The sequence below is a fragment of the Perca flavescens genome, chromosome 22 (assembly GCF_004354835.1).
Source record: "Perca flavescens isolate YP-PL-M2 chromosome 22, PFLA_1.0, whole genome shotgun sequence".
NCBI lineage: Eukaryota > Metazoa > Chordata > Actinopteri > Perciformes > Percidae > Perca > Perca flavescens.
In genome coordinates, this window is record NC_041352.1 from 9,139,429 (window position 1) to 9,163,222 (window position 23,794).

The 23,794-nt window shown below is 39.8% G+C and overlaps 1 protein-coding gene across 1 annotated transcript; it reads right to left on the minus strand.

Annotated features, from left to right (window-relative positions):
- Window positions 1-24: 24 nt before the first annotated feature.
- On the minus strand, window positions 25-14,301 carry cngb3.2 (cyclic nucleotide gated channel subunit beta 3, tandem duplicate 2). Its single transcript, XM_028569965.1, has 17 exons — window positions 14,227-14,301; window positions 13,621-13,675; window positions 12,379-12,547; window positions 8,472-8,632; window positions 7,753-8,276; window positions 7,611-7,661; window positions 7,451-7,537; window positions 7,297-7,361; window positions 7,025-7,147; window positions 4,043-4,184; window positions 3,506-3,665; window positions 3,228-3,325; window positions 3,053-3,136; window positions 2,769-2,887; window positions 2,419-2,571; window positions 675-819; window positions 25-579 (listed from the first exon to the last, which is right to left on the minus strand). The coding sequence occupies exons 1-17, from the start codon at window positions 14,299-14,301 to the stop codon at window positions 556-558; spliced, it is 2,235 nt and encodes a 744-aa protein (XP_028425766.1). The 3' UTR covers window positions 25-555.
- Window positions 14,302-23,794: the final 9,493 nt, after the last annotated feature.

A 23,794-nucleotide genomic window follows, 5' to 3' on the forward strand; every position in this document is an offset into this window, starting at 1 on the left:
TCTCTCTCTGAACTGTACCTCCTTCTGTTCAAACACACAGACATACAGTATACAGCAAGCAACACAGGATGCCACTATAAGTAAACTGTAGATAAATCATGCAATCATTTATGTAGGCAAATATTGACAAAGATCAAATCAAATATTATATTTTAAGCATTGTTGTTACCAATCCTTCTAATTGATAATCTTCGTTAGGCTTTTACAACTACTATGCATTGGCAAACTGAAAAAAAATATAGCCAATAAAAGAAGAGAAACAATAGGTGGATAGGTAGATACATATACAAGAAGCAGTATCCACTCATGCCAGTAGTTGAGGTTCACAGACAGATTCTAATACTGCATATCTCATTAAAATAGTTTGAAATACATTTTTGATATTTAAATCTGCTTGTTGTCTTAGTTTTTTTTTTTGACTCTGGGAAATAACCGTTTTTTAACAATATCTTAACATGACAGGAAATACACACTCATTACAAAAAGAGGTTGAAAATAAAACTGTACATTCACTTCCAAAAATATGTTATAAAAAAAAGAAGCTCACTACAATCATCACTTGCCACCAGCAGCAGCACTCTAAGGAAGAAAAATAATGATATGTTTAGCAGTCAGCATAACTGTAATGGCTTTCACATGACAACATATCTAGATAGAAATGTAAGAGTTGTTACCCTCATTTTTTCCAAGAAGTTAGTGCTTCCACCAAAAGCACGCAGCAGTTTAGGTGTGGGCGGTTTGGGTCCAAACAGCACCAGTCCTTTCTTCTTTTCCACTTCTGCATTAGCTGCTGCTGGACCCTTCGCCTTCATGAGTTTCCTACATGCACAGAAAAAGAGAAAGAGCTGGCTAAGCAAATATCCTCTGATACTGTGTACTGCAAAACATGCTCAAATATATTGGTTCTTAGAGTGGAAATGGCTTTGTTTAAAGAATGACACAGGTGGTCGTTAAGTGAAATGCAGTTAGCATCTTGTTGCTTTGCATCTTTAGGCGCAATTGAGCATCAACCAAAAAAGTGACATGACATTCATGAGACTGAACTTTAACGTTACATCATTGTTTGCTAAAAGCTAGCCAACCAACATATCCACTTAGATAGTATTTTGCTAGCAATAATGTTAGCAAGCAAGCAAGCAAAGGTTAGCCAGCTAGCTGTAACTTAGCTACGCTGCATGGATCTGGCGTTGGTTACTTCATAACGTTAGATGATGAAGTAATTTGCAAACGGCAAGCTAGCCAATTTAACAGCCAGATCAGACCCAGTATTCTGATAAATTAGCTGACATTATCCACTTAAAACAGTATTTTGCTACGTTAGCTAGCTAGCCATTTATCCTTGTTAGCAAGCAAGCTAACACTGTTGTTAACTGTAGGGGAGCTGAAAAGAGGCAGGAGAGGAAGAGAACAGAGCGTGCATTAAAGGTATAGTAAGTGATGTTAATCCAATACACTTTTTGTCAAATTCAGTGAATATCTCCTCACTCCTCTCTATTTTCTGTGTAAAGTATTAAAACAAAGCCCTGGCTTTGTAAATGGAAAACAAAGGTGTGCACGAGCCACAAAACACACACATTCTAGCCAATCAGCAACAGGCGGCGTCAGTTGATGGTAGGGGACGGGAGGGGGGGAGGCAGCATTTGAATGTGCCAGCCAGGAGTTATCTCTCTGTGAATCTGGGGGGGCGGATCTTGTTTGGCAGTTGAGTTCAAATATCAACAGTCTTTGTGCAGAATCACTTACTGCACCTTTAACTTCATATCCTTTGGATTTTCCTGGCAAAAAGTCCTGAGTCCTTTACATAGAAATCAGTCCACAGGCTGTTATAGCCAACTGAGAAAGTCGAGGAAGGTCTCATTTTTAAGTTACATTACAATCTGTTCACAGATTGGCAATACAAAGCACTTAATACATGTAAATTGCTTCACATAGTACCCTTAAGCAGCCAAAGTGGGTGTTGGTCAAATAGTAGAGTCTTAGCTGAAAGAAATAGGTCTGAAAACTGAAAACTGTGTTTCCAAAACACAGGCTGCTGAAGTTATGAGTTATGAGGAAAAAATGTAGGTAACATCTTTCAATAAGTGCTGCATATGAGGTTTTAAGCCAATATTTTGTAGAGTAAATAGTAAATTGCAAAGAATAATCACTACTTGCAGTCCTCATGTCTGTTTAGATTTGTGTAGATTGCCCCACCACCCATATAGATGAGCAATAAATAAGTGTTTGCATTGATAAAGGTATATGCATGTTTTGTTTAATTTTAATACTTTATTTATACTATTATTATTATTATTATTATTATTATTATTATTGCATCACCACCTTCCTGACTTTTGGCAGTGTGAAGTAGTGTCTGGGAATCGTTTCACCTCAGTGAGGGCATGATTAAGCTGTTTGTAGTAGATGCCTCTTCCTCACCTTCCCTTCCTGGCCAACACTTTCTGAGACTCTGGATAGTGGACCAGGATGTCAAACAGGTCTTTCTTCTCCAGGACGAAAAGATTAGCAAAGCCGTAGGCTTTGACATTAGCTGTCCGCCTGTTCCCTCCATCTTTGGATGACTGCAAAAGACTGGGAAAGAGAAACATTTTATAATGTGTACTTGTCTGTGGATTTTAATCCATCATCTTCTCATTACATTGCTGCACATTAAACCTCTCTGCTGATGTTTAACACCGTGTGAAAATTGGAATTTACAATGCCCTAAGATTTCTTTCTTCAGACTGTATATTTGGTCTGACAATGACAAAGGGTGAACTTTCTCTTACCTGATTTCTCCAAACACACAGCCAGCCTTCAGTGTGACAAACACAATGCTGTTGTCAGGTCCTCCCACCACCTGCACTGCTCCACTTTTAATGATGTACATCTCTTTACCGATGTCCCCCTGCAGGGAGGGCAATGGCATAAACGTGTGCAGAAACATAAATACAGAATAGACAATAGATATTTGCACAAAGGTTGTACTTATAGGGTTTTGAAGGATGATACAGATTCAAATATAAAAGTTCAAATCCAGGATGGTGATGGCATGATAAGAATGTGAACTCACTTTCTTGACGACAAAGTCTCCAGGTAAATAGATGATGGACTTGAGCCTCAGTAACATGTCCACCAACATCTGCTGGTCGCAGCCCTGTGGAGAAAATAAAAAGGCATTTAATTGACTTAATGTCCAAGCTACAGTATCCCTGTTTTACTGTATTTGTGGTGTCTTGGAGAGGCACCTTGAAAAGATCAATCTTCTGAAAGGTGGATAGGTTGATGTCAACAGCGATGGCAGTTCTCATCACCAGAGGCATCTTATCCAGCAGCTCGGACTCATCTGAAAGCATCAAGATGAATCAGGAAATGTTTATTCTGGGGTCAAATAAGTCTGAATCTACAGAGGTAAGTAGTACCACTTTTTTAAAGGTAATATACGTGAAGGACTGTAGATTCCTATAATTCAACATTTCAACATTCAACATCCTGTAAAAACAGAACTTTGTCCAGTGTTACTGACCCAGCATGCCCTGAGCGTCCCAGGTGTAGGTGTACCAGGTGCGGACCCGGCTCTGCACCAAAGGGGGGATGTGGTTGTTCACCATGTAATCCACGGTGCCGTCCATGGAGGCTCGGAAGTAGGTCTGACCTGCTGTGGCTGCACCGATGACGTCTCTCATCTGAGGCACGATGACGGTAAGAATAAATATATGAACTAAGGAAATCTTTGGTTAAATTGGATACCTACTGCTGTTTTTGTTGTTCAAATGCTACATTTAACACATTTAACAATCTTTTTTGAAAATCAAGACTTCACAGGGAACCAGTGAAATACAACAACAGTTGGAGTGATGGATGATGGGATGTTAGTGAAACTAGTATGGTAAGATGATTGACGATTGTTAGTGTCATCATTTATCTGTCACTACATCACTACATTAACGAGACAAGAGGAAAAGGACATGCTAATTTAGAGGTCCTAATTTCAGGTTTCCAGAGGAACTGAGCATGCTGGGACTTTGACTCATGCTACGAGCAGAATGTGTCTCTCTGTTACCTGTCCAATCAAACTGGAGAACACAAAGACGCCCGTGAAAAAGTTAGTCATCTGAAAGGTAATCTCAAAGACGGTATGGGGTTCGTTAAGACCCCCGATGTTGATCAGACTGCGGACAGCGTGGTAGTAACAACGCAGATACCTGTGGAGAGGGTGGGGGCATTAGAGGGGCTGTCACAAACACTATATGTCACTGGCCTGTTTTTTGGACCGACAGATAGATGTGTGTGTGTGCACGCGTAGGAGTCATTGCTATTTTTTCAAATTTGATTCCCTTGATGTCTTGTGGCAAAACTTAGACAAGTCATTTTCTAAAATTTCAAATTGAAAGAAAAGAGAAAAATAAGAATCCAAAAACAGGTTAATTAAAAATGAAAAAAATAAATTAGAAAGAAAAAAATATTGCAAAAGTATTGCAAATAAACTACCTGGCCAAGAATGATGGACATAAAGAATGCCCCAAAAAGGTAGTTTGTCATCTGAAAGATCTGTCCGAACATGGTGTCTGGATATGGCAACTCAGCGATCATCAGCAGGGACTTCTCCGCATAGAAGAAGCAGCTAAGGTAACTGCAGCAGCAGCAGAAATGGAACATACAAGACATTTTTGATTTGAGATTGTTTGTGGATGTCTCAGGGATGGAGACAACTCGTTTCAGTGCAGCAAGCATCGCAATGACTCTTGTAAGCATTGTGCTGTGTTTGATAGTCATGTTGTCCCATTTTGTCATGTATGGTAGCCCTATTATTTTTGTGTCTTGAACAGCCAAAGAGGAATTACTTTAAAGGTATAATATGTAGTTTTTATCGGTTGGTGTTTGCAAACGCAGCGTTCAAAGTTGGCCCCTCCTCCCCGGCTCAACAAGCCAGAGAGAGAGAGAGAGAGAGAGAGAGAGAGAGAGAGAGAAGCGGTGGTTGAGCGAGCTAGAGAGTGAAGACAGGGAGCGAGGAATAAAACATTTTCTGATTGTTTCATGACGGTTACATTCTAACGCACAAATAAACACACCCACACTTCAATGGCAAGATGCCACATTGCTGGATTTTGTGTGAATGCAGAGCTTCATTAGCCTGGCTCCGCCCTCCTACGTACTTCCGCTCAATTTTCATTTCCCTTCAGTACTACGTCTGGGTTCCAGGTCTAGTCTTGGGTTTTCTCCGGCCAAATTTTGGCAGTCCAATCAGCGAACAGAGGGAGTGGCTGAGAACGATGACGTTGAGGCCGTGCGCTAGAGATGCGGCGGAGAAAGATGCGAGCGAAGCCATTCGGTCCGTTGTAGCAACTCTGCCGAGTATCCAGAAGTTAAAGCCCGAACAAGAACAGTCTTTGCTGAGTTATGTTGGTGGCCATGATGTTGTGGCCCTCCTCCCCACAGGGTTCAGGAAAAGTTTGATTTTCCAGCTCGCTACGTTAGTGGTGAAGGAGTTGGCTAAGGCTAACACTAGCGATGCTAATGCTAAATATAAGCCTTGATGGTCTCCCCTCTTGTTGCACATGCGCATGACATACGTCACGACCAAACGTTAGCGATTGGTTATGGCAGATCCTGAGTGGCTCTGGGCAGATCCAATAGTTTTAAACTTCAACAGAGTACCCGTCTTCAAGGAAGTTAACACTTGTCAATGGAGAGTGGCCAGACTCTGTACAAATGAAATGTACGAGAGTCTGGTAGGACCAGGCTAGAGCTTCATCATGTCTGTGTGTGTTTCTGTTACCAGGGATTTCCACTGGATGCGTAACACCTGCGGACCGGCTCCGCTGCGTGCCGGCTGCGTGCTCCGCCGTCCGTCAATACCCACCGGGTCCGGATTTTTTGCGGAATGGCTGCGGCCGTGACTGTCAGCTGTAGTCACGAGGACCCACAAGTTCTCGCGAATTTAGGTAGAATAGAACCACAAAACCAACAACAGTATGTTTCCATCCAGAGGAGTAGAGGGGAAACGACTCTGTGCTGTGTTTTCAAGGTGTAGTGCAGGGAAATATGATCCGCCATGAGCACGGTGTATTTTATTTTGAAAATTAACCGGATATTTATTTAGTTTATGTGCTCGACTTCCTGTCCCGCACTGCCGTGTGCTGAATTGCTGCGGAGCTCTCCGTCGTCCGTCAAAAATAGAAGCTCTGCGTATCTGCTCCGGAGGGCTGCGGACTGACAGAACTGGGACGGAGTCGGGACGCAGACGTTCCGCAGTCTGTGGAAATACACAGATTGACTTTAATGGAAACCTAATGACTCCGTCGACGTTCCGCAGACGTTCCGCAGACGTTCCGCAGACGTTCCGCAGACGTTCCGCAGACGTTCCGCATCCAGTGGAAATTGCCGGTTAAACTTGTGTGTCGTTATCAGGCGCCGAGGGGCGGGAAAAAAAACAGCGGTACCTGGCAATGAGAATGGGCTGCACAACCTGCATGCTGTTATTGGCTGGGGGTTACACACCCATGTGGGGCCCAAAGGCTCTTTGCTCACGCCCATAAACGTCCAGCACACATCGAAATAAATAGAAAAGAGAAAATACAGGCAGAGGGCAGGGTCTCTGCAGATACAGCCACGGGCACTTTTAGTGGTCATAAGTGATGAATGAGGGGGATTATTTTTGTATTAATCTATACATTGTTTTTTTTTTTTAGGAACATCCTGCATATTATACCTTTAAACTCAAAAAATATTTACTTTACATGGAGCTTTATTTCAAAAAATAGTGTTTTACGCTGATTACACCATTACCAAAGTCCCTACAACTTGCTAATGGTGTAATTATACTGTGCTTCACTAATATGTTGACATATGTTGAGACAGAAATATCAGTTTTCATTTTGAGTTGAGTTTGACAGAATGTGTTAACCCATTAGTAGTGGTATTCTTAGAGTAAATACAAGTCAGAAACGTACAGATACTTAGATCAACTTTGTGCAATCAGGAGAAAACCCAAACAACAACACCACATCAAACACAAGCGGGAATATGAAGGTTCTGTACTTACGCGCTGCCCAGCCCGGAGTAGACCCATTTAGTTGACCCAAGGCCCTGGTACTCTGAAGCTACATAGTAGAAGCAGGCGTTGAGGTGGAGCATGAAGAGAAGATATCCAATGGTCCGAATCACTCTAACAGAAAAGATGTTAGTTTCTCCCTCTGTTTATCTGTCTATCTTCATTATTTTTTCACATGCATTTTTATTTCCCAATGTAGTAAAAAGTGAGTTGTTTTGCTTTTGCATTATCATAGCTGGTTAGAATTTTTTTTTGTTACTAACCTCCAGATGTAAGCCTTGGCCATGATGCTCTCTAGGCGATCGCTGAACTCAAAAAATGTACCTGCCTTCATAATAAGCATGACAAATGTCAGTCAAGGCAACCCCAGGAAGGAAACAAAGTCACTTATCAATTGGCTGGCCTAAGTAAATTCACCTTCAGCAGACGATTGGCTCTGAAAATGGATTTGAATCCAAACTGGAAGTACAGCAAGTCGAATGGCATGAGGCACAGCATGTCCATCTGTTAATGAGAGACAGACGTGTGAGGTCACTGAGATGAGTTCATCCTAATGTTCAAATTTAAGTCACAGTACCATGAATCTCTCCGAATCTCTGTAGTACTTCCTTGTAACCACTCTGTCTTTCTGAAAGGAGAGAATACATTGTCATTTTGTTATATGCTTATATATCCTTCTCAGTATTGGGCTCCATTGGCCAGGATTATATCAGACTTACTATGATGTCTCCTGCTTTGACAAACTGTTTGCGGGCCTGGAAGAAGATGGAGTCTGTGAGGTAGATGAGGTCGGCCACCATATCCAGGGCGAACCAGTAAGGGATGGCGCTTTCAGTGTGGTATGGGAAACACAGACGGGCCGTAATGAACCAGGTATTGTAGTTGAAGGCCAGAGTCACCAAGCTCAGCCAGGCGATGTAGCGACGGTCTGTAAAAGGGTCGATGGTGTTCCCCAGCACAGAGTCCATCAGGCCCTCAATTGGCATCAGCACAACGTCCACCCAAAACCAAGTAGCTTCAGTTAACTTGGACTTCATGCTCTTCTCCTCCTTTTTCTCATCTTTAGCCTCTGCTTTCTTTTTATCCTCCTCCTCCTTCTTCTTCTGCTCGGCGTCCTGCTTTTTCTTCTCCTGCTCCTCTTTCTTCTTCTTCTCAGCTTCTTCCTTCTTTATCCGCTCCTCCTCTGCTTGCCTTTTCCTCTCCTCTATGACTTTTGTGTAGGTGTCTTTGATTAACACAGGTGCTGAAAGGACAATATTAGAGTTTGCTGAAACTTTATTTATTATTATTATTATATTTAAATATCCATCATTTGTGGCCAATTAAGCACCAATGATAATCATAAGTTACAAATATAAAGCTTTTGTGCTTACTAACACAGCTGAGGTGAAGCTCTAAGTTGTGTGCATACAGATGAATAATTGTGTGTTGCACTCACTGACAGGAGGGCTGATCTCAGGGGACGTAGCATACTGATCCTCCACTTTCTCCTTGTAGAGCTGCAGTCTCGCTCTCATTGATTTGACTATGGTTCTGAGCTGCTCGTCTGAATACTTGTTGATGACGATGGGTGGAGGTGGAGGAGGGGCCGCTTCTTGTCTGATGATTGAAAATACCATCAGAAGAATAAGCCACACAACCTTGTTTTTTATTTGTGGAAGAGGGTCATTGGACAGTTTCCCATGTAATGAGGCTGGAGAAACCACAGCATTTGTAGCAAAACTAGTCTTAAGTGATGTGCCAAAGTAAGTAAATCTTGTTATTTAGTGCCTATAATCAATATTTTATAGTTCTGTGTATACTCTGCAGTTGCCAACATAACTATTGAGCATAGTCTGCCATAGCAAGTGTCTGTTAGCTCATTATTTTAGTTTTTCAAACGTAACTGTTTTGGTTCACTCTCGCTGCTCTCTTAGCATTTTTAGCCGGAGTAGGCACCTGTTTCAGTAAATAAACTGTACCAAACAGTAGACAGACACAGAGAGTGCTTAGCTGGGGAACATGGTGGAGCTTTAGCAGACAGATATTACCCTCAGAATTTAAATGCACAATATGTAATTTTCTGCTGCTAGGGGTCTCTCAATCAAAACAACAACAACAGATGTAGACATTCCATCATTGCAGTCAGTTTCTCCCAGTTAAGATTACTTCAGTGATCATTGTTCAGGAGGTTGTTTACCGGGGAGGTGAATTATCCACATAGGTCTCATCCTCTTCAAAATAATCGGACCCGGTGATTAAAATCAGGTAAAAACACTTAATAAAGCAGTTTTACGTTAAGAATCAGTGTCTCTGACGCTGTTCAGCAGAGGGGCTGTGAGCAGAGCTGCCGCTAATGTTAACACAGCTGTTTTTCTGATAATAACCTAGGATCCAGACGTCTAATAAATAATGGCGTATTCCTTTAAAATATAAAAATGACCAAGATCTAAAAAGTGTATCGTAAAAATGTGGCTTCAAGGATATGATGCCACTGATAGGCGACGACAACCAAATGGCTCAGACAGTTACCGTGGATAAAATTACAGATTATTCTGGGTTTGTTAATAACATTTGGGAAAATTGTAAGTACACAACTCATCAAAAATATTTAACATAGGTCTAGTCGATTTTAGACATTTTAATGCAGAAAAGTTACATATTTTATCTGTCAGTAGAGACGCAGAACAGAAGTAATATTAGACTTACGTTCACCAAGTTGCCAGAAACAAAACTGTAACAAATGCTAATGTTGCTGTATCAGCTGGATGTGTAAATGGCCAACTGTATGTTAACAAGTTTGTCATATCAACTTAGGCGGTTTTCTGCTGCCCGCAAGTTGCTAAAAAATTTGTAAAAATACACTACAAGTATAAATACAAAGCTAGAGTAGTGGATGGGCTTGAATATGTGCATTTTTATTCCAGCAAATATAAAGAAATAAAAAAAAGGTTTAATTAATGAGCAATTTAAACAAAAGAGAAAGAGCAAGTCAGTAAAACCAGCAGCTGCGGTGTCAACCTGTTAATTCATGTGTACTGCTTTTCACACATGGCTCAGTATAGCAATGTGATTCTTTATGTCAAATAAAGACATTTATGCTGTGAAATGACATTTTAAGTGGAAAGGCTCAGCTGACAACTTCAGCCTCAGCAGTACAGTACAGGGATGGGAAATCTGTTGATCATATGTCGCCCCCTAGTGGACATAATTAAGCATTACATTACATTTAGCTAATAGGAGGAGCCAAATGTATTTGTGTCAAGTCATTACAAACTGCACCGTTGCACTGTAACTGCCTGAAGCTTTATCTAAATCTATATTTAAGTATTTTCATCAAATCAAAGACAATTAAATATTCTTATAATCGTTTACAACAAACCAAACAGGAAGGTACAAAGTTGACACCACTTCCTCTTCATTAACACAGTGTAGGATGTAGTCGTTCCATTGGGTCCACTATGCTGATGTAGTCCTTCACAGATGAGTGATTAACATTAGTTTTGGAAAGTGAAAGAAAGGGGCTTTGGAGGCTGTTACAACCCAGCTCAGGTGAGTGGGATGCTTCTCTTCTGCCAAAATTGCAGCAGAGGCTACCCTCTGGTGGCTACGAGTCACAGTACTGATGGGAAGCCTCCAAAGATTTAATCTAGCCTGAAGGCTGCAGCTTTTTTTCCTGCTAACCAGTAGAGGGTCACACGATACAAGAAACACTCTGCAGTTTGTGGTGCTGTTCAATTGTTATGCGTTATACTGACAGATGTTTCTGTCCACCCCATTTATATCAATGAGGACAAGCTAAATAACAGAAACAGCTATATGTATAACTCAATACAACTTCCCTATCGATAAATAAAGGTCATTCAATTGAACTGAATTAAATTAAAACTGCAGTCGACCAAAATGACCGTGCAGTTAAATCAGCAAATCTCCTAAACAGTTTCAACAAAAACTTAACATTATAACCGTTGTGAAGGTAGGATTTATTGCATAACTGTTGTATTAGACTGCACTAGTTTTAGCAAGGTGTACCTAATAAACTGGCTCAGGGGCGGAGCCAGATGATGTAAACATTCAGGGCTCAGCCCAAACCTATGGGCGGTCCGGCGGCATGCTCCATTTACGGCAGCTATATGCAATTTTTTTAAGCCATTTGATAATAGAAAGCCTTAAAAATCAATCATTGGGAAGACATGATAGTTGCTGAGAAAAAGAATCATCCTGTAGAGCCTACATCCTTTTTTTTTTATCTCTCAAACTGTCTTCATCATTCTGAAACTAGATTTTCACTCCTGCCACCTAAAAAAAGAGCCAAAAATAGCCTGATGATACCATTTTTAAGTTACATAACATATATAGGGCAGAAAACGTGGTGTAAACCTATGTTTAGTTCACAGAATGAATGGTGATATTTCCCAGATTTAAAAAAAAAATTTTGCTCTATTGATTTTCTGGTCCAGTCAGAGAGACTGAGGGGAAAAGGACACAAAGTTGAAGTTGTTTTAAACCCCTAAAAGGATTCAGGGCTTTTGAGAAAAACATTTGGGGCTGGAGCCTCAGAAGCCCCCCCGCCCCCCTTGCTTAATCACCGTCAGTCAAAATGGCTGAACCTGGAGAACTTATATATTATATATAATCAAACACAGCAATATGTTCATCGGCGTTGCACGATATCACTTAATAACATGCCAATAATCCGTCCATGCATTACAGTATATCAGCATCACCTTTGAACTTGTGACACTCACAGGCTATTTATTCCACACATCACTCAAGCTGATGGCTGACACCTCTAACTGTGCTCCACATAGAGCCTCTCGCTCTTTTGTTATCCACTGATGAAACATTTACAACTTGTCTCCTCATTTGGAGAAGTAACGTGTTTGTTTACAACTGCGAGGATCAGCCGAATCTGTCGCCTTCATGTTTTTTTCTTGCTGGGCCAGAAGCAGCCCTGGTGAGCTCCTTAAACCTAAAAAGCTGAAAAGCTTTTAATCCACTTTCAGGTCAACCCCCTCGTAACATGCATATTGCGCCAGGGGATAAAGATCTCATATGCTATGCTCATCACTGAGGGCTTTCTCTGTCACTATCTCTCTCTCTCTCTATTCCATCTTGCCAGGTAATCTGATTAATTAGTGTCCATTTGGTGATTAATTACATACTAGTTTGTTTGTACTTTCGGAGTCTTGGCAGGTGGGTGTTTTAGTAAGCTACATCTACTCTCTTTAATTGCTAAAGTTATACCTTTAATGCATCTCCCTTGTAATTAAAGGTACGCTAACAAATCAGGTTACAACAAACCCTTTGTGATGATGAAGGCGTGTTGATGTCTCTACCGAAACTACCATGGATGCAGGTCTTACCCCTCAGGTTCAGCTTGATCAGGGTTAGCTGGGGCCCCTGCGGCCGCTGCTGGAGCAGGGGCTGCTGGGGCTGGGGCTGGGGCTGGGGCCGCCGTTGCTGGGGCTGGGGCAGCTGGGGCTGCCGCTGGGGTCACCGCTGCTGGGGCAGGGGCTGGGGCTGCTGCTGGGGCTGGGGTTGATTTTTTAGAAAGGGGAACAATCATAATTACATTTCATCTCCTCCAGACTTGATTTTTGTAGTGCTCGTTTTTTAAAGCCTTGCATGTTATCAATTATATACATTCTTATGAATTTCATTTACTTTGTTTAATTAATTTTGTTTTACTTTACTTGTTTCCCTGTAACTTTGTTTTTGCAAAGTGCTATACAAATAACATAATTATTGTTGAAATGGGTTAGTTGAAGCATCTGGAATTTTCTTAAGAGTTAAGTTTGGATGACACTGTAACTATATAGTATATAAGGTCAGTATCAATTACATTGGAAGGAATTATAATGAAAATCACATTTTAAGAATGACAGAGTTTGTATGAAGCAATCGGGGAAAAACACAGTTGTTTGCTCATTTTTTTGGCTGTAGCTGTGCTGCAATGGTATACAGACATGCTGTCTCGGAGAAAGACACAAAGTGTGAACAGAAGTTATGAATGAGATTCACAACATCCATAAGGCCAGATTATTTTTGCTATAGTTAGAGGATTGTTAAGGGTTAAGTTGCAACTCTATAATCAGCTGTATTTTGGTGACAGGACCTAGATGGATGGCATAGCCATTGTGCTTGATGCTACAATTGCTACATGACAGGTGTATGAACTGAAAGCGACACAATCAACAAGTCACTGAATTTCAATTTATGTTATAGACCTCAAAAAGCAGGGACAATAAGTCAATGTGTGTCATGCATGTGCCTCTCTGATTTTCTTCTTGATCAACATCTGGGCCTTACAAGTGCACACACAGCTAATTACAGCCATTTGAAGGTCCCCGACTAACTTTTGAGAACAACTACTATTGGTGAGCTTGCAAGTAAGCGCAGAGATCATTTTAGCAAAAAGTGCCAGCAGAAACTTCCAGTCTACACAGTATGCCTGGTATACAGTTTAACCACAGCCTTTGGTACACAAGAGGTAAAGGACAGTGAATTTGAATCATCATAAAGAAAGCTCATCTGACACAAAGCAAAACAAGGGACATACAATTTCTAAATGTGCCGTAGAGCCTCTCAAATGAATGATAACTTACCTTGCGGTTTGTCCACTTTCTTGGCCTCATTCTCCTTATTGGCTGGCTTTTCATCCTACAAGACAAAATCAACATGTTCCACAAAGTCAGATGCTCAGCTTCATTAGTCAAATCACAGTCATTAGCGAGACATTTTAATTAAGAGAGCTTTTATTTATTTTTTTTAAAGAAAAGTGAATTTAGCATTTGACAAATGACTCCCTTGCCTGATAGACTCTTTTTAAAACAAGCTGTGTTTGAGATGAAATGAATTTAGTGCTCGCTGGATAATGAGCAATTTCAATGAAGTCTGTGTAATGAAACAATTTTATGTGATTCGTTGTTGGCAAGAGTAGACCTACTGACAATTGAATGGATGGGGAGCAGATAAGAAGCCACTGCTGTGTTCTTGGGGGAAAACAAATGTAACCAAAATTGCTGTTTTACAGGCTGGACGCAATACTTTCTTTTTTAGTATCAGATCAATACTTATTGTATACTTGTAAAAGCATCACAGAAAAATCAAATACTCTTTGACACTAGAAATAAATAAAAATATCTTATTATAAAGAACAGTTGTACTTAATCATTAAATATACAGCACACTGCTTTTAAAACAAGTCTTACCTTAGCTGGAGCTGGAGTCTCCGAAGCCACTGGCACCTGCGGGCCACTAAGGAGGCCCTTTAACTTGCCAAACATGTCTAGAAACCTAAAGGTCCATCTGCAAGTGACTATGATGGGAGTGTACCACTTCTTACGGAGCTTCTGGATTAACCCTCTCTTTTATCTCTTTACTGTTTCATTTAAAGTAACATGCCCCCATAGCCAAGTTGGCTCTGATGCTATAAGTGCTTTTAGCTCCACTAATACTCTTGCAGTGAGAATAGCCATCACAATCACCAGCGACATATAAGCCCATCCCCATCTCATTTAAGATCCCAATTGGCTTACAGGGGTTCACTAAAGCAGGGCTGAGGCCACCTATTACAGAACACACGTGTCTGGAGTACATACAGACTGCACTTATGATAAATGAAATGCAACTTCTAGGGAGTATTATTTTGTGACAACTGATTCAACCCATGTCTTGTTGAATGCACTGCAGCACATACTGTACTGTATGCTACCTGACTATAATTTTCAATTGGTTATAGGAAGTAAGTTTTTATTACATTTGTATGACATACTATACTATCGTCTGGGTGAATAATTGATTCTGATTGGCTGCAGGGTGTCCATTAAAATGTAATATAGGACACCTACAAAGTATTGTTGGGGAAACAGGTGTCTGTTCACCGTTCTACAATAATGCACAAAATGAAATGAAAAAAATCTTAATATTTTATTTAGAAGTGCTGCAAAAAGTTACACTACTCCTCTAATACTTTGTATCTTAGCGATCATCTGCTGTTCAAAATAGCAAACTGAGTTATTGTTCGAAATAACCTTCGATTTTGGTCGCAAAGTATGAAAGTATAAATTAATGATCTGTAAAAAAATATTTGGCAATGGACCATTGTTTAAGTGGGTAATGCCCTTCAAGGTGTCTATTATGATAAACTGTACTATGACTTTTTAGGCACACTATACTGTGACATTTTTATGCAATACTTAACTATGACATTTTATGGCATAATATACTATGACTTTTATTACATTTTTATAGCATACTATGACTTTTTTATGATGACATTTTTATGACATACTATGACTTTTATGACATTTATATGGCCTACTACTTAATGACATTTTTAAAGCATACTATACTAAAGGCTGGATCAACGACAGTTCATTTCACGGATAATAATGGCGAATATATTCCGTCGGATGTCCCTCACCTTGCAAAACTCAACGTTTATTTCGGGAAACAACAACAAACTTCGAGCTAGCAAGCTACACGCTGAAAATGGCAAGTTTTGAAGAAAATTTGGATTGTGCATTCAGGGAATAATAAAAAAAGACTTATGAAGAATATACGGCATTAACTATCTAGCTGGGATGTTTTGGGACCGATTGTGGCAGGATTGCTGTGGACAAAGTAACGTTACACAGGGCGATACACAGGTACGTGCACAGGTACCGGCTATTGTTAAACGGCCCATTTGCCCTGATTGGCTTAGCTGCCCCTCTGGTGAAAGAGCTTAAATAAACTTTTCTTTCTTCTTCTTTTTTTTGTGGCTGCATCAATACAATAAAACAACCACCATTACCAAATTTAAATCAAATTAAATCGCTATCACTTGACTTTGTATATATTCTAACACACAGAGCACTGCATGTGATTCAAGAGGAAAAGCCAAGCCCTTCTGCCTTCACTTGAGTTTTTAAAGTTAGGAAGATTATCACAAATGCCCTGTGAATAACCAAAAAATCCACTTGAGCTTTGAATAATGTGCAGCTTCAGCTTATAACCTTTGCAACACGTTGCGCTGCATTGCCTTAGCTATAGTAACGTAAAATGCTATGTCATCAACCAAAGCTAATGACAGCTTATATTGCAGCACCAGGCTAACGTAGCTACGTTACGTCCGTTACGTTAGTTAGCGTTCTGTAGAGAAGAGAGAGGCTCAGGGATGGTATGGTTTGGGCTCTTGAATCATGCTAGGTTATACGTTGTTTGCAGTCAGAATGTTACGTGAGTTTTCAACCAACAATCAGATGTGACGTTAGTGAAAGTGAAAGTCGCCTTATTTTATCATAAAATGATAAATTAAAAATTTGTTAATGGAAGAACTTTGCATTTAAAACTTTTTTTAGTTTTGTGTGCTTAAGTATGCCTTCACAACAAAGACGACTGAAGAAGAGAGAGAAAGAGCTCAAAGAAGCAGCTAAAAGATCTGCAACTTTGCAGAGCTAGAATAAAACCTTTGATAATGTCAAGCAACCACCCTGCATTAATGTAATGTAGGCCTATTTGATTTTCTTTAAGTTGGAGTAGGCTAATAACTCATTAAAACAAATGTTTAATAATAAACACAGTTAATTGTGTCTGTGCCGTGTATAGCATTGTGAATAGTTATTATTTATTATATGTATATCAAAAGCTCCAGTTCCCAGAGCATTTGAGAACCTGGGGATTGAGTAAAATACTTTTACTAGCTGTAGTGTTGCAATTGTTCATATATATATATATATATATATATATATATATATATATATATATATATATATATATATACACACACATTATTTATGGTGCCAAATCCATATATATATAAATATGCAAAGCACTTAGTATTGCACAGTGAAGTTGAGGTATGAAAAGTCATTAAGGCACAATAAGCAGTGAAACAGAAGCAGCACGTCCGGTCCTGGAATGTCAAGTCACACCCAGGTGTGTACAAAGGGTCAGACATGATAATTTGAAAATGTATTCCTGTACTAGTGTGGAAGGTTTATCAAAAGTCAAAGAAGATCTCTACACTTTAATGAATTTCGTTTTAGAGACCAGTAGCGTACATCTGATTTTATTCAAGCTTCAGGTTTGATAACACATCCCTTATCCAGTGGGACACTGAGGGCTTCCACCTCAAATGTAGCAGGCGGCGTCAAGAAGAGTAGTAAAGTCAACTACCGTATGGCCCCCAGTAGGTACCCGTACACCCTTGGGAATAATTCCAAACAGTCACAGTAGAGGGTCTGGATCAATTTGGACTGCTAGAACTGTAGAGAGAGCCTCGAAATGCCCCTCCAATACCCCTCTATGTTGGGGCAGAGCGAGAACATATGAACCACTGCTGCATCCGCAGACTTATGTCTATCACATATTTTAGCTAGTTTGGCTTTGGAAAGATGCACTCGGTGGTCTCGGAGTGTCGAGCACAAATAGATGAGGAGTGAACTCTTCCCAATATCTTAGCCCAGGTCTCCTCAACAATCGGCATAATAATTCTGTTAGCTGGTTTATTGGGAAACTGTGAGAAAACTCCCTTAATATAATGCCTAATCTGTAAATAACTGAAAGAAAATGGGAGTTAGGTATATTACATTTCTCTGATAGCTTTGTAGCATTTCAAGCCCCTCCCATGCCACATGTTAAATGCGGTATCATGTATTGAGGGTGGGAAAAGGTGATTGAATGGCACTGGGCTAGAAAGACACGTATCTTGCAGGTTACAATGTTTCTTGAATTGTGAATAGATTCTGAGAGAGTGACTGATTACAGGGTTAGTGTTAGACATGTTCAATGATAAGGGCAATGATGTGCCAATTAGAGCAGGTAAAGGAACCGAGCTACAGATATCCGTCTCCATTTTAACCCAGGTAGGAAAATTTTTGTCTAAGTGATGATGTGTCCAGTATGACATACAGTGAAAGCTGGCTGCCCACTAGTAAAATCGGAAATTGTGTTGGAGATTATCTCCAAAGCAGATAATCTTTGCGCAAGTGAGGTGGTTTACCATTTCAAATATATGATGAAATTCGCTTTTTAGCTTTTTGAAATAAATACCAGGGACAAATACAGGCAAACACTGAAACAGGTACAGGTATTTGGGGAGCACAGTCATGTTAATTGCATTAACTCTGCCTATAAGCATTACAGTTAATTTTATAGCCTGAGATGAGCCAAATTTGTTGAAAATCTTAAGAATTTTTGTAATAGAGTTCTCAAAATCAGCAATGTACAACAAAATATTGTCTGCAAATAATGATATTGAGCTGCTACTTATTTTGCCTTATGGCTTGTGCTAACGGTTCAAGAGAGATTGCAAATAATATGGGGGAAAGCGGACATCCCTGTCGCGAGCCCCGCTTAATGGGAAACGGCTGAGAGTGCAATCCATTGGTTGAGACTATGGCCGTGGGATTCGCATATAAAGTACGCACCATGTCAATGAATTTGGCCAACAAATCTGGTGAGTGAGGGTGAATTGTTAGCTCTGAGCAAGGTATGGCAAAAACATAAAAAGTAAAATAAATCCCCTAACCCTCTGGGACCATTGACCCTCTCCCCTATTTGTAAGATGCGTGACCACAACAAACGCAGTTCGCGCAAAACTCCAGCTCAAAACTGCACCTCAAAACTGCACCTCCTGTCTTAAGTCACAGGTTAATTGAACAGGTCTAGTGAATTCTTATGTTAAACATGAACAATATTATAAACACCTTAGAACTAGGTCTCAATCAGCTGTTAAGTTTTGAAGTAGGCTATGTGAGAAACAATTTCTGGAATAAGCAGTGTGTAAAACACACCAATCTAGTTGGAGCAAAAAGCAGACTATGAGCTGAACAGACAGCATCCCTACATGTTAACAAACATAGACTGTAAACTGACCAGCCAGTATTTATCATGTATTTTCAGTCTGGTTAAGTGTCCCTTTAAAGCCTGGCTCCGAAACTTAGTCCTTAGTCCTCAGGATTTATCTTTTATCTTATTTTTTCAGCCCGATTAAATGTCCACAAAAGCATAGACTGTAGACTGAGTAGCCACCATTCATAATTTCACACAGTCTGGTTAAATGTCCCTTCAAAGGTCGGTTCCAAAAACCTACACACAGCGTCCTCCAGTTAAACTCAGTAAAGTAACCCAAATACCGTTAGTCGTGGCCCAGGCACCGAAAGCAAAGTCCGACCGGTTCCTCTGTCGGTAACGGTCCGCGGCGCGGAGCGACCCTTGCATGTAGCGCGTCTTCCTCCACTTCTAGTTCCAGCCAGATAACACTCAGCTCTGCAGCTGCAGCGAAGGTGAACTCTCTCCCTCCGTGGATTGCTCCCAGGGTGGGCAGGCGGCTAAACGAGTCCGGGTTGCGTTCAGCATGTAGTTCGTGTTGAGTCCATTCAGACAACCGAAGCCGCTGAATTGTGAGTGTGACAGTCAGATTGATCCGGCTCACATACCATAATTTCCTGCATCTCAGGTTCTGCCTCGATGCGTTGCTTCGAGGCATTAATTTCCGCCAACACTCCGTTCACTGCGTTGTAGATCACCGATTCAAGCACACTTCTCTGAGCCTCTCCAAAACCAGAGCGATTACGTCCTCTATGTTAGAGAATGCGTTCACATCAGTTGCTCCATTAGCTAACGTTCCATTAGCCGCCGCCATGCTAACAAATTTCTCTGAACGAGTAAATAGTTTAGGCGACAGCTCTTTCGTGCCTGCAGGCGTTTCACTGAGTTACCGTGACAACAGACAAAACAATTTTGCGTCAAAGAAAAAGTAATAGACCTGGTTATTTAATGAAATACGGAGGTGAGTGTGGGAGTCTCAGTCCTTTGCAACCATAGCAGTGGCTGGTCCCCCCCCCCACCATAATAATCTTTAAAGATATTTTTCTATATTTCTTGTTGGTCTGTAGTGACCTGGCCATCCTGGGAGACCACTCCCATAAACATTCCCATGTTGGACACCACCTGTTTAACCTGTTGCCTTCTGGAGGGCACTACATGACAATCCAAACATGGACCACCAGACTTAAGAAGCATTTCTTTCCGGGGGGCCATAAGCACACTTAATTCCAACAAGCTTTGAATTACATGTAACATTTTGACTGTATTTTAAAGAAGAAAAAACTGGATCTTGTGCAATAGTTACTTTATTCTAGTGCAATATTACATTCATCTAGAGCAATAAATACTCTGATTACTGAATAGTGCAAAATGTCATTGCATTTATTTTATGTTATTGGTTGGTTGATAAAATTGTTTTGTTCTTGTGGCGTTTTCTTGTCTCTTTTTATTGCACTGAGATGCTCTCCTAATTTTGTTGTATTGTGTACAATGATAATAAATGCTATCTATTTCAATGACATTTAAATGTCATAAAAAAATCAAAATACAGTATTCCATTAAAATGTGATCAAAAGTCATATTACAGTATGCCATAAATATTATAAAAAGTGAAAGTAGGCCTATAGTATTAGAGTATAGAATGTGTATATAGTATAGTATGTCAAAGAAAGTAATAAACAAGTCATAGTATAGTATGTCATAAAATATGAATTAATTCATAGTAAAGTATGTTGAAAAAACTCATAGTATGTCGAAATAAGCCAAAGTATATGTTGAAAAAAGTCATATTATAGTATGTTGAAAAAAGTGGTAAAAAAGTCTTAGTATACTATGACGAAAAAAGCTAGAATAAAGCCATAGTATAGTATTTCGAAATACGCAATTGTAACGTATGTAGTAAAAAGAGACGAAAAATTCATAGTATAGCATTTAAAAAAAAAATTGAAAAAAGCCATAGTATAGTATGTCGAAGAAGGTTATAAAAAAACTATAGTATAGTATGTTGAAAAAGTGATCAAAAAGCTATAGCATGTCAAAAAAGTGATAAAAAAGCTATAGTATGTCGAAAAAAGTGATAAAAAAAAATCATAGTATAGTATTTCGAAAAAAGCCATAGTATTGTATGTCAAAAAAAAGTGACAAAAAAGTCATAGTATAGTATGTTGAAAAATGTTATTAAAAAGTCATAGTATAGTATGTCAAAAAAAGTGACAAAAAAGTCATAGTATAGTATGTCAAAAAAAGTGACAAAAAAGTCATAGTATAGTATGTTGAAATGTGCTTTTGTATAAAGGACTCTTCCCATGCTGGACACCACCTGTTTAACCTGTTGCCTTCTGGAGGGCACTACATGACAATCAAAACATGGACCACCAGACTTAAGAAGCATTTCTTTCCGGGGGGCCATGAGCACACTTCACTCCAACAAGCTTTGAAATGCCCCTCAAATACAACATTTTGACTGTATTTTAAAGGGGGAAAATACTGGATGTTGTGCAATAGTTACGTTATTCTAGTGCAATATTACATTCATACTAGAACAATAAATACTCTGATTACTGAATAGTGCAAAATGTCATTGCATTTGTTTGAATTATTATTTTAAAACGTGTTATCGGTTTGTTAATGAAGTTGTTTTGTTCTTGTGGTGTTTTGTTGTCTCTTTTTGTTGCATTGAGATTCTCTCCTAATTTCGTTGTATTGTGTACGATGATAATAAAGGCTTTCTATTTCTATGACATTTAAATGCCATTAAAACGTCAAAATACGGTATGCCATTAAAATGTGATCATAAGTCATAGCACAGTATGCCATAAATATTATGAAAAGTCAAAGTAGGCCTATAATATTCCACAAAGATGTCATAAGTATAGTATGTGTATGAAAGTATTAAACAAGTCATATAGTATGTCATAAAATGTGAATAGTCATAGTCAAGCCATAGTATAGTATGTCGAAAGAAGTGAAAAAAAAGCCACAGTAAAATATGTCGAAAAAAGTGACAAAAAAGCCAGATAGTATGTCAAAAAAGTGATAAAAAAGCCACAGTACAGTATGTTGAAAAATGTGAATAAAAACACAGTACAATATGTCAAAAAAGGTTTAAAAAAGCCATAGTATATATGTCGAAAAAAATTATGAAAAAGCCATAGTATAGTATGTCGAAAAAAGTGATAAAAAGGCCATAGTATAGTATGTTGAAAAAAGGGATAAAAAAGGCCAGAGTATAGTATGTCGAAAAAAGTGATAAAAAGGCCACAGTATAGTATGTCGAAAAAAGTGATAAAAAGGCCATAGTATAGTATGTTGAAAAAAGGGATAAAAAAGGCCAGAGTATAGTATGTCGAAAAAAGTGATAAAAAGGCCACAGTATAGTATGTCGAAAAAGTGATAAAAAGGCCATAGTATAGTATGTTGAAAAAGGGATAAAAAAAGGCCAGAGTATAGTATGTCGAAAAAAGTGATAAAAAGGCCACAGTATAGTATGTCGAAAAAAAGTGATGAAAAGGCCATAGTATAGTATGTCGAAAAAAGGGATAAAAAGGCCATAGTATAGTATGTCGAAAAAAGTGATAAAAAGGCCATAGTATAGTATGTCAACAAAAGTGATAAAAAAGCCATAGTATAGTAGTCTCCAGGTAGGGAATGAGTCCTTACCCCAAGTGAAGGAGTTCAAGTACCTTGGGGTTTTGTTCGCGAGTGAGGGGACAATGGAGCGGGAGATTGGTCGGAGAATCGGCGCAGCGGGTGCGGTATTGCATTCAATCTATCGCACCGTTGTGACAAAAAGATCTACCGGTCAGTTTTCGTTCCTACCCTCACCTATGGTCATGAAGGCTGGGTCATGACCGAAAGAACGAGATCAAGGGTACAAGCGGCCGAAATGGGTTTCCTCAGGAGGGTGGCTGGCGTCTCCCTTAGAGATAGGGTGAGAAGCTCAGTCATCCGTGAGGAGCTCGGAGAGCCGCTGCTCCTTTGCGTCGAAAGGAGCCAGTTGAGGTGGTTTGGGCATCTGGTAAGGATGCCCCCTGGGTGCCTCCCTAGGGAGGTGTTCCAGGCACGTCCAGCTGGGAGGAGGCCTCGGGAAGACCCAGGACTAGGTGGAGGGATTATATCTCCAACCTGGCCTGGGAACGCCGGGATCCCCAGTCGGAGCTGGTTAATGTTGCTCGGAAAGGGAAGTTTGGGGTCCCCTGCTGGAGCTGCTCCCCCCGCGACCCAACACCGGATAAGCGGACGTGGATGGATGGATGGATGGATGGATGGATGGAAATGATATCATAACATTCATAAAAAATGCATGTTGGGTACTGTATTACAACTCCTAGCTACCATGTCTAACTACAGTACAGTATCTGAATAGCATTAGTTGAAACCAATCTGCATTGCAGGATTGTGGCCACCAAAGTAGAAATCCATTGCAATAAATATGTAGTTAATTAAGTCACATTAAGTTACATTTCTTAAGTTACATGTTTGATTTATTTTACATTAATATATGTGCATGTCTCTGCTTCTATCACTCTACAATGTATAGCAACAGGGATTTAATGTCATAAAAACGTTTGTCTGGCATGACAAAAGGCCTTTAATTCACAGGGTGGGATGTTTTTATGTCTCTTGTTTGTTTTGGAATAAATGGGATAAAAAAGAACTACAGTCGGTGGTTACCATGAGATTACAGTAACCAACAATAAACAGGCAAAAGATAAACCACCACCTACAGAAAATACACCTTTAAAACACTCCCCAAAAAAAGACACTGATTACATTTTTTCCCTGAGATGAAATCTCTTGGAAGTGCATTATAAATCACCAAAAATGAGGAGTAGTATGGCGACAAAAGGAACTCACAGATTACCACTTTTACAGGGTAATGCCAGTGTTTTCAGTCTCTGTCTCTGCTGGTGTCTGCACACAGTCTATAAGAAGCAGGAGAAACCCATTGCATAGTATGAATAG

Coding starts and splice junctions, on each gene's coding strand:
- cngb3.2 (XM_028569965.1), bottom strand. CDS start 14,301: ATGTTTGGCAAGTTAAAGGGCCTCCTTAGTGGCCCGCAGGTGCCAGTG. Junction 4,185..7,024: donor TACTCCGGGCTGGGCAGCGC/GTAAGTACAGAA, acceptor CCCTCTCCACAG/GTATCTGCGTTGTTACTACC. Junction 2,572..2,768: donor TGTGTGTTTGGAGAAATCAG/GTAAGAGAAAGT, acceptor TCTCTTTCCCAG/TCTTTTGCAGTCATCCAAAG.